The sequence below is a fragment of the Ambystoma mexicanum genome, chromosome 2q (assembly GCF_040938575.1).
Source record: "Ambystoma mexicanum isolate Mex_15411 chromosome 2q, UKY_AmexF1_1, whole genome shotgun sequence".
Classification (NCBI taxonomy): Eukaryota; Metazoa; Chordata; class Amphibia; order Caudata; family Ambystomatidae; genus Ambystoma; species Ambystoma mexicanum.
In genome coordinates this window covers 527,000,712-527,011,873 of record NC_090924.1, presented here as the reverse complement: position 1 = coordinate 527,011,873, position 11,162 = coordinate 527,000,712, and the positions used below count along the sequence as shown (strand labels likewise).

At 38.7% G+C, this 11,162-nt stretch overlaps 1 protein-coding gene and 1 long non-coding RNA gene across 3 annotated transcripts; one reads left to right on the top strand and one right to left on the bottom strand.

The window, feature by feature from the left end:
- Window positions 1-3,572: 3,572 nt before the first annotated feature.
- On the bottom strand, window positions 3,573-4,997 carry LOC138569568 (uncharacterized). Its single transcript, XR_011303264.1, has 2 exons — window positions 3,970-4,997; window positions 3,573-3,882 (listed from the first exon to the last, which is right to left on the bottom strand). It is a non-coding gene; the product is annotated as an uncharacterized lncRNA (long non-coding RNA).
- A 1,238-nt stretch (window positions 4,998-6,235) lies between these two features.
- LOC138569566 (uncharacterized) lies at window positions 6,236-8,895 on the top strand. Of its 2 annotated transcripts, none has more exons than XM_069647645.1 (2): window positions 6,236-8,321; window positions 8,424-8,895. In XM_069647645.1, the coding sequence occupies exon 1, from the start codon at window positions 6,254-6,256 to the stop codon at window positions 7,547-7,549; it is 1,296 nt and encodes a 431-aa protein (XP_069503746.1). In that variant the 5' UTR covers window positions 6,236-6,253; the 3' UTR covers window positions 7,550-8,321; window positions 8,424-8,895. The 2 variants fall into 2 exon arrangements, with proteins under 2 accessions (XP_069503746.1, XP_069503747.1); XM_069647646.1 differs by having other exon boundaries at window positions 6,236-8,498; window positions 8,586-8,895.
- The last annotated feature ends 2,267 nt before the right edge of the window (window positions 8,896-11,162 follow it).

The window sequence follows — 11,162 nt, the reverse complement described above, 5'->3', positions numbered from 1 at the left end:
GGCAAAGTTTGACAACTTTTTCTGGACTAACTTTGCATCCTCTTGCTTTATACCCTCTGCTTTTTTCTTGCTCTTCTCTTGCAATAATCGACAATGATGTACAATAGTCAAATGTATTTCTGCCCTGGGCATCGCTTCCATTCCCACCTATTTCTTCATTTGCTGTTGCACTGACTTGGGCAACCCCTGATACAAAATGTGGTAAAATAATGCCACAGTTTTATCCCACAGATCTCTCGTCTCGAGCCTCCAGTGCTCTTGAATCTCTTGAATAAAGGTAACACGGTCTTCATTCTCACGCATTTTCCTTGTCATAATCGTACCCATGTCTGATGTGTCAGGATACTACACTTTAATTCTCTCCATACATCTGCTCTAAACTTATTGAATTATGCTCCGTCATGTGTCGTGTTCTGTGCAGTTACACTCACATACACTGCCCACTTTCAAATGTTGTCAGCTCTCTCCCCTAGAATGACTGCTGGTAGGCCTTTTACGTACCCCACTGCTAACCTCATTCCCGCTGTCATTCTTTTGAACTCATAAATCAATTTCCCCGCACATGCAGTCAAACTAGACAATTTACATTTCAAATTTTCTTTATCCATTTGTGGCCATAGAACATATTGTGAGTGTCCTCCCCCTTTCTCTAATTATGGGAATTGTGTGTGCCCTCACCCATAATCATACTCACATACGCTTCTCATTTTCCAGGTGGGACTAGTTTTGTCTGTCTGTGCAGCGACCTTAACCTGCTTACATATGGCAGGGATATAACTCGTGCAGTGCGTGATTGTGCTGATAGTTGTTTAAAATATGGTGTCAGTTCTGGTGTGGTCTCTTTAGGGTCTTCCAAATCTGACCATTTTACCATTTTTTTCTGTACTTCCGTCTTTGGAAAAACCACATGCACCCTCTTTTTGTGCCTTCTCATTTTGTTCCCCTTCTTTGTCTGACATCATTATGCCCCAGCTATTATGGCTATTATCCCTTTCCTCTATATCAAGATCTAGTCTACTTAGGGACAGCGCTCTGTGCTTGTTCATCAACGTATCATCTGTTCTACTTACTGTTTGCTCTGGTGGAGATCCTGTGGTGCTCCCCATAGCCTCGTAGCCATCGTTCTCTCTCATCTGTCTATATAGATCCTCAATCCTTTCCCTATGGCTTCTGCCTCATGCTCATCAGCCTATGTCTATATTCTCGGTATCCCCTGCAACTCCCTGCGGGGCTGTTGTGACCCTCTCTCTTCCTCCCATCACTCTTGTGCTTAAATGGGTACCATACTTCTATTAACAATACAATCTATTTTATCATCTCTATGTTTCCTACTCCTTCTCATTTCTTCTTCCCTTCTCCTCATCTCCCTGTCTTCTTCTTCCTCTCCCTGTCTTTTCAACCTACGTTCTTTCATTCTGTGAGCTTATATTTCTCCATGTTTTCTGTTCTCCAATCTCTCCTTCTCTTTCTTTTGTTCCTTTTACCTTCTTTATTCTTCCTTTAATTTCCTCTCTTTCTCCTTCTCCTCTTTATATGCTCTTTCTTGTTCCTTTTTCTTCTCTTCTCGTGCTTCTCTTTCTTTCCTCTCTCCAAACCATCAATGCCCTTTCTGTGTACCTTGAATAATACATGTCCTCCCAGCCATTCGTTTTGCACTACAATTCCTTCCTTGAATCTGTCCTTCTCCTCATTTTGTCTCTTAGCTTCCTCCTCCATTTCTTTCTGTCTACTTATTTGCTCATCACGCTCTTTATGTTCGTCGCATGCTAATATATTTTTCTGTTCCTTAGTCTTTCTTTACTCCATGCTGCCTTCACTATTGTAAGTGGGAGGTGCGTATATTGGATTAACATACCCCGATGCTGCCTTCACTTCCTGTGTATCTTTCATTGTGCTATCTTTTTTGGGAGGAGTAAGAGGAGCTGAGGGGGTTACGTCCTCCTCTTTATGCTGATTAAGCATCCACTCCTCCTCAGGTGGGACTTGTTTCTCATTGTGATACATCTTACACAATTCTAAAACAGCTAACCTCTTTTGTAACTTCTTTCCCTTGTATGTAACATACAAATACGCTGTCATGTGTCGCAGTACTGTTTTTGATAACAAGCCTTCTTGGTAATGTCCTGCATAGGTGTAAAAGCAGCTCGATCTCTATTGCTAGTAGTTGCCAGGTTCTTAAATTACTTACATCACAAAAATGTATTTGGGCGAGCACTATCAATTGCCATCCTTCACCTCAAAAGACCAATGTTTTAAACAATTTTAAAATCGTTTCTTTTTATTTCTTCCTTTATAATTCTGTTGATTCTTACTGGCCTGGTGTTTTATTATTACCACTGCACTAAGCTTCATTTAATTTTCTTATTTTTCTCAATTTGTATCCTTCTCTGACTGACGTCAATCACTTTATTTTAAGGCCTGATAATTAGTTAATTTTTTTACTATCATTTTATATTTCTCAGTTTATACAAGATAGACGTTTTACACTAACATGTTTATAACCTCAAATAAATGTCCACTTTTTCTTTTTTCTGTGATCACCTTCCTTTCTCTTAGTAAATGTATTTCATCTCACTATTTAATCCATTTTGGAGTGTAATACGCATTCATCTTAATTGGGCTTGCCTCAGGAATCCCTATAATATACTCTGTTTAGAGATTAATGCATATTTGTTGGTCCCCTTGAAACCTGAAATTGCGGTATCTTTCTCTTTAAACACACATCCTGTTACCATGTATTGACACTTATACTGTAGCCCCTCCCCTTTATTTGCCACCTTCAACGCTCTACTTACATCTGTGGCTCAACTCGAGTCCCTCGGCATCGACTTTTCCCCAATCGACCAGTTAGCTTTCAGTCCGCGGGGCACCTGCGGGAACCGGGCAGGAATTTCGTCAAACACGCACCTGCCAACTGATTCTTTTCACACTTGTGTATTACATGCCACTCTCCACAGGAAACTCCAGGATGTTCTGACTAATGGTGGAAGTCGTTGATCTTCCGAGAGTCTAGATCTGGGCCCAGGTTGACTGGACCTTCAACCATCTGCACTGCTACCAAAATGTGCACTTGCACCTGGAGCGTACCTTATGCGCAGAATGGAATTACCATAATAAATGATCCCAGACCCAAATAACCAGACAGATTTAAAGAATATGACAAAGTACTACTTTATTGTCAGCTCAATTAAAGTAGGTAAATCTGCTGATCGTACACAATGCAGCTCACTCACTCTCATCTAATTTTTTATTATACAAAGACTTTATACTTCAATGTACGTCAGCTATGACGTCATCCTAGGTGCAAACAACAAAACCTATCGACGGGAGGGATTGGTTAGGGGAACATATATACTTATTGTATGTTTAAATGTTAATGACATCATTGGCTGCCTCTTATCTGGTAGGCACGCCTCAAACGACCGTCAGATTGTCCACAAGATTGTGGAACTCTCCCGTCCCCTGCACACCCTTTATACTGTAGAAACAGTCAATATTTCTATACAATGGTAATATTCAGTTTCTTTCAGAAAAAAGAAGAAATTAATGAGAGAAGCTAATTCATGACACTATTATAATAAAACAGAATGATGGGGACCATCGGTTTTAATTGAATTTTAAATTAATTGTTATAGATATGAATTTCAATTCATTCATCATCCAGTCTTTGTAAACATAATAACATAAATGTGTTCATTTTGAGGTTACATTCAATATTATAATACAAGGGCATACAAGGTACTCATCACACTTTCTATACAATAGGCTTTTCACATGGTATATCCACAGAAAGTAATGATGAATATTTTCTCGACGCGTTTCGGGGTGTCCCCTTCTTCAGGAATTGATAGCCCTCTTCATTGCCGTTAATCTTTGTTTCGTCTATAATGTATGATACAATGATCAAATTTTAGATTCTCACTGATAACTGTCATTTAACTCTTGGGAGAAATTTTTAATAATAATCACCTGGATGTTCAATGTGGAATATCCTAACTGGATTTATTATCAATAGCAATATCAGCCCAATAATGGTTATTCAACCTGTAGATGTGATAAAAAGACAATAGGGAAAGCTCAATTAAAAACGGGATCTTAATTCATGAAGGAAAATCTAGTCATGTAATATCTAAGAAAAAATATTACCTTTCGGTATTTCTGTAAAAAGCTACTACATCCATGGAATGGGTCGCTGTGGTATGTAGAGAGTCCTCAGGTACGGAGGTAGTGCAGTAATGGGCGATTCCTCCACTCGTGTCTGTAAAAACACGTATATATACTATATTAGATACACGAAAACAATGGGGTGGGATCATTCTGTGGAGAGTATTCTGTGAAGGCCTCTAGGCTCATGATATGCAATTGGGGAGCTGTTTACAAAGGATTCTCTTACCTCCTTCCTGAGAAGATGGCCGGTGCTGTAGCTCGAACCGTTCTACACGGTTTTCGCTAAAGATGGCCACTATTTACATTATGACGTCATCACGTCGAAGCGTGACGACGTCACTATGTTTAGAACGTCAGCGTGTGACGGGAAAACAGACGTCATACGGACATATTTTAGAAAACAATGTGTAATTAACCAATAGTATATAGGTGTATATCTATACTGGTGCAGGGAGTTTGAGTCAAATGAAATAAAGGTGAAAAGAGTCGAAAGATAAATGTGAGGAGTGTCTCATGTAACTTCTGGGAAATCTATTGTTTACCACGGACAAAAGTTAATCGAATATTGGACATCCGTGTGTTTACTATTTCAAGAGAAGCATGCTCACATTCTATGGTCTGTAACTTAATACATCCTATGTCAGTAAAAAATCATCCTAAGTGAACTGAACAAATTCAAAAATGTATTTAACAGCAATTGATATTGTATCCACACTGGGTTTCTGATTGGGTCAGGGGAAACAGTATTTAGTTACAAAAATGAGGCTAAACTGTAATCTTCGTTCATCCCATTGGGAGCTAGACTGTTTAGTCTCTCTATCCAGAAGATTTCCCGCTGGTTCATACGTCTGGCATGATTGCCACCTCTTGGGGCTCTGTTCACAATTTCCAAAATCACAACCTTTAGTTGAGAAATATTATGTTTCTTTATGGAAAAATGTCTTGCTACAGGTGAGTTAACACTGTTGGTACGTATGTTACTTTTGTGTTCATTCCAGCGCTCCTTGGCTTTCCTTTGTGTCTGTCCAACATAGTAAATGCCGCATGGGCAGCTTAAACCATAAATGATTGATTTCGTGTCACAAGTGGCAAAATCCTTTAGTGGGATTTTTTGGCCATTTGATGGGTGTCTTACATAGCTTCCCTTCATTATGTTGTTACAATTGCCACAACTGAGACAGGCAAACGTACCTATTTTCCTCTTGGTGAGGGTTCTTTGATTGTCCACTCTCGGTCTTTCTGCTTTAACTAGGCTATCCCTGAAGTTCCGACCCCTCTTGTAGGCGATTATGGGTGGTTCAGGAAATAGTCTCTTTAGTTGTGGATCCAATTTGATTATACCCCAGTTCTTCTTGATCATCCTTGTTATGTGATGACTCTGTGCTGAATATCTTAAAGCGTAGAGAAATGGGATCTCCTTAGATCTATTTCTTGATATACGGAGGTCTTTCCTCTCCAATGTGAGTGTTTTTTCTTCTGCTTTCTTGATGATAGACTCTGGATAGCCTCTTTCCTTGTATCTTTGTGTCATCAATAGGTTTTCATTCCTCAGGGTGTCAGTTGTTGAGATAATTCTCTTTAGTCTAAGGAATTGACTGTAGGGCAAATTATTCTTTAAATGCGTCGGATGATGGCTCCTGAAGTGTAACGTGTTGTTAACATCGGTGGGTTTGTGATAAATATTGGTGATTATCCCATCTTCCCCAATCTCTAGTTCAACGTCCAAAAAATGTAGTTTAGGGGTTCCAATTTCCATCGTGAATTTGATTCTGTCGTGGCCTGAATTGATGTATTTTAGGAATTCCTCTAGTTCGTGATGTTGTCCTCTCCAAATGACGAAAACATCGTCAATGTATCTTTTCCAGGTGATGATTTTTTTGCTAAATTTTGTTGGTATCAAAATCCATTTCATCTCCAAATGGTACATGAATAGATTAGCATAGGCTGGGGCCATTGCTGACCCCATTGAAGTTCCTGATGCTTGTAAATAGTACTGCGTCCTGTATCTGAAATAGTTTTGTTTGCTTCACATTCATTTCTTAGTAGACACCATTCGAGTGCATGTGAAGCAAACAAAACCTTCCTAATGAAATTAAGCAAAATTATACTCATTAACAACTATTTCAGATACAGGACGCAGTACTATTTACAAGCATCAGGAACTTCAATGGGGTCAGCAATGGCCCCAGCCTATGCTAATCTATTCATGTACCATTTGGAGATGAAATGGATTTTGATACCAACAAAATTTAGCAAAAAAATCATCACCTGGAAAAGATACATTGACGATGTTTTCGTCATTTGGAGAGGACAACATCACGAACTAGAGGAATTCCTAAAATACATCAATTCAGGCCACGACAGAATCAAATTCACGATGGAAATTGGAACCCCTAAACTACATTTTTTGGACGTTGAACTAGAGATTGGGGAAGATGGGATAATCACCAATATTTATCACAAACCCACCGATGTTAACAACACGTTACACTTCAGGAGCCATCATCCGACGCATTTAAAGAATAATTTGCCCTACAGTCAATTCCTTAGACTAAAGAGAATTATCTCAACAACTGACACCCTGAGGAATGAAAACCTATTGATGACACAAAGATACAAGGAAAGAGGCTATCCAGAGTCTATCATCAAGAAAGCAGAAGAAAAAACACTCACATTGGAGAGGAAAGACCTCCGTATATCAAGAAATAGATCTAAGGAGATCCCATTTCTCTACGCTTTAAGATATTCAGCACAGAGTCATCACATAACAAGGATGATCAAGAAGAACTGGGGTATAATCAAATTGGATCCACAACTAAAGAGACTATTTCCTGAACCACCCATAATCGCCTACAAGAGGGGTCGGAACTTCAGGGATAGCCTAGTTAAAGCAGAAAGACCGAGAGTGGACAATCAAAGAACCCTCACCAAGAGGAAAATAGGTACGTTTGCCTGTCTCAGTTGTGGCAATTGTAACAACATAATGAAGGGAAGCTATGTAAGACACCCATCAAATGGCCAAAAAATCCCACTAAAGGATTTTGCCACTTGTGACACGAAATCAATCATTTATGGTTTAAGCTGCCCATGCGGCATTTACTATGTTGGACAGACACAAAGGAAAGCCAAGGAGCGCTGGAATGAACACAAAAGTAACATACGTACCAACAGTGTTAACTCACCTGTAGCAAGACATTTTTCCATAAAGAAACATAATATTTCTCAACTAAAGGTTGTGATTTTGGAAATTGTGAACAGAGCCCCAAGAGGTGGCAATCATGCCAGACGTATGAACCAGAGGGAAATCTTCTGGATAGAGAGACTAAACAGTCTAGCTCCCAATGGGATGAACGAAGATTACAGTTTAGCCTCATTTTTGTAACTAAATACTGTTTCCCCTGACCCAATCAGAAACCCAGTGTGGATACAATATCAATTGCTGTTAAATACATTTTTGAATTTGTTCAGTTCACTTAGGATGATTTTTTACTGACATAGGATGTATTAAGTTACAGACCATAGAATGTGAGCATGCTTCTCTTGAAATAGTAAACACACGGATGTCCAATATTCGATTAACTTTTGTCCGTGGTAAACAATAGATTTCCCAGAAGTTACATGAGACACTCCTCACATTTATCTTTCGACTCTTTTCACCTTTATTTCATTTGACTCAAACTCCCTGCACCAGTATAGATATACACCTATATACTATTGGTTAATTACACATTGTTTTCTAAAATATGTCCGTATGACGTCTGTTTTCCCGTCACACGCTGACGTTCTAAACATAGTGACGTCGTCACGCTTCGACGTGATGACGTCATAATGTAAATAGTGGCCATCTTTAGCGAAAACCGTGTAGAACGGTTCGAGCTACAGCACCGGCCATCTTCTCAGGAAGGAGGTAAGAGAATCCTTTGTAAACAGCTCCCCAATTGCATATCATGAGCCTAGAGGCCTTCACAGAATACTCTCCACAGAATGATCCCACCCCATTGTTTTCGTGTATCTAATATAGTATATATACGTGTTTTTACAGACACGAGTGGAGGAATCGCCCATTACTGCACTACCTCCGTACCTGAGGACTCTCTACATACCACAGCGACCCATTCCATGGATGTAGTAGCTTTTTACAGAAATACCGAAAGGTAATATTTTTTCTTAGATATTACATGACTAGATTTTCCTTCATGAATTAAGATCCCGTTTTTAATTGAGCTTTCCCTATTGTCTTTTTATCACATCTACAGGTTGAATAACCATTATTGGGCTGATATTGCTATTGATAATAAATCCAGTTAGGATATTCCACATTGAACATCCAGGTGATTATTATTAAAAATTTCTCCCAAGAGTTAAATGACAGTTATCAGTGAGAATCTAAAATTTGATCATTGTATCATACATTATAGACGAAACAAAGATTAACGGCAATGAAGAGGGCTATCAATTCCTGAAGAAGGGGACACCCCGAAACGCGTCGAGAAAATATTCATCATTACTTTCTGTGGATATACCATGTGAAAAGCCTATTGTATAGAAAGTGTGATGAGTACCTTGTATGCCCTTGTATTATAATATTGAATGTAACCTCAAAATGAACACATTTATGTTATTATGTTTACAAAGACTGGATGATGAATGAATTGAAATTCATATCTATAACAATTAATTTAAAATTCAATTAAAACCGATGGTCCCCATCATTCTGTTTTATTATAATAGTGTCATGAATTAGCTTCTCTCATTAATTTCTTCTTTTTTCTGAAAGAAACTGAATATTACCATTGTATAGAAATATTGACTGTTTCTACAGTATAAAGGGTGTGCAGGGGACGGGAGAGTTCCACAATCTTGTGGACAATCTGTTGGATTTACATAGGTTAAAACAACCCAGTGTCAAGGTTGTTATTCTCCCCGGCACCCCGTAAATTTTCAACAAATCCTGTAAAAAAACCTTAAACCTAGGTGTGCGCTAGGCAACACAAATATTGGATTCTTACGCCTCAAACGACCCCCAAAATATGTATAATACTGGTTATGGCAAAATACTAACAATGGATTGGCTTTTTCTGCTCCATAACCACTCATGATTGGTTAGCATATTCTCCCAACCTTGGACTTTCGGCTTGCTAACAGCACCTGAACAAAACGAAACCCAGGTGCACAGAGAGAACAACGTCAGTCCACTGCCCACTTAGGTCAATTAGCCTAACATCTCTCATCAGTTAGCCCACAAGCAAAGAATTCTCCTTTATAGTTGAACCTGCGGACTGTTTTGTTCTCTGGTAATTTTAAGGGAGCCAGGGTACAGACTATATTCATCTGAAGCCCAATGAATACACTGTGTCTTCTGTTCTTACAACATGCATTAGTAGACCACAAATTTGCACATTTCATCCTTTTATTTACTGCTATTTCATTTAATTGTGCTCAGTGCTATTACTACTCTTGACCTCTGGACACTTGGTCGTTCCACTGTACATATGCTTTTCACATCTTAAATTGTGCAATACTTGGCACTTGCAGATGTTTTTACTTCTGCTTAATCTAAGAGAAATATGTCTTACATATGTGTATTATCCTGGTTAACTCCCTTTGTACTTTCCAATTATGTCCTGCTGCGTCATCCTTAGTCTTAGTAAAACAGATATTCTTTGTTCTTTACATAAAGCTGTTTCTGCAGTGTCTCCCAAACCTGCAGCCTCATTTTGTCTCTGAGGCAGTTTCAACACAATCCGACCTCCATCTTTCCACCAAGGCCGCTCTATACAAGTTATAGCTTCAATTGCTACATACTATATGTCTCATCTACCTTGCATTTCTGCATTTGTACATTTGTTGAGCTTCATAACACTCGCTCATCTTTTTGAACATAGGCCATTTCTTCATCTCTTTACACTCGATTACTTTGCTACTTCAATTGCACTTTCATTCTTTAAGTATCTGCATATCATTTTCATGTGTCCTTGTGTCTTCCTTTTATGACGTCACTTTTCAGCAGTCAGTGCACACTTACAGCTCTTCTATGTCCAATGGTGTATGTTGACATACTTCCACAACTTCAGTATGGGGGTACATTTGATACGGCTGAGCGCATAATGTCTCTCATATCTTCAGTGTTGTATTGGGGTGATACTTGGTGTCACACACAGTGCACTCTTGCTGTTCTTCCAGTATGATGGAGGGCAGTGGGAGGATACTAGAGATGATGTCAGCTGCTCTTCTACAGTTGTAGGTTGTTCTTTGAAGAATATATGTTTGACTACTTGTTCTGTGACATTACCAATGGTTGATATATTTGTGTTGTCATCAGTGGGAATGTTTATTTCACCATCATGGTTGGTAGTGATATGCGTGCTTTAATGTTCTTTTGTTGTGTTCCATTTTTGAGGAATGTTTTTGGTGTTTTTCTTTATGTTTTCTTTTTTCTTCTACTGCTGTCTGTACTTCTTCAATTAAATAAGAAAGGATAATGTTTTTATTAAAAGACTTTGGGCCTCATCACAGGTTTGGCAGTATTTCATTGGTAAATTTACCAAAATACTGCCAAATGGATTTAATGTTACCACCACTTGGTCCCGTGGATTTACTGCAGGATTACAAATGGTGGTAGGTGGTGAAAATATACATTTTTTTAGTCTATAGGACTATATAGGGATTTCGGCGGAATTACCGCTGGCTGTAATTCTGTCAATTTTCACCAATTTCTGGAAGTAATTTGGTGAAGTTACCTCCAACTATTTGCTGGAAGAAATCCCACGCCTCACCACCAAACCTGTGGTATGGTGTGTGGCAATCCAGCAGTAAATTACCACAGTTCTTCCCAACCTGCCATACTTGTAATGAGGCTGTGTGTGTTTTTTTCTGTAATGGATTTTTACATTTTTAGGTTAAACATACAATTGTGTTTTTGTTTTTTGTGAAAAACTTAAATTGGTTGAATGTTTTTATAATAAATTATAGCAACAAGATTTATGATGATCTTT

Coding starts and splice junctions, on each gene's coding strand:
- LOC138569566 (XM_069647645.1), top strand. CDS start 6,254: ATGAAATTAAGCAAAATTATACTCATTAACAACTATTTCAGATACAGG.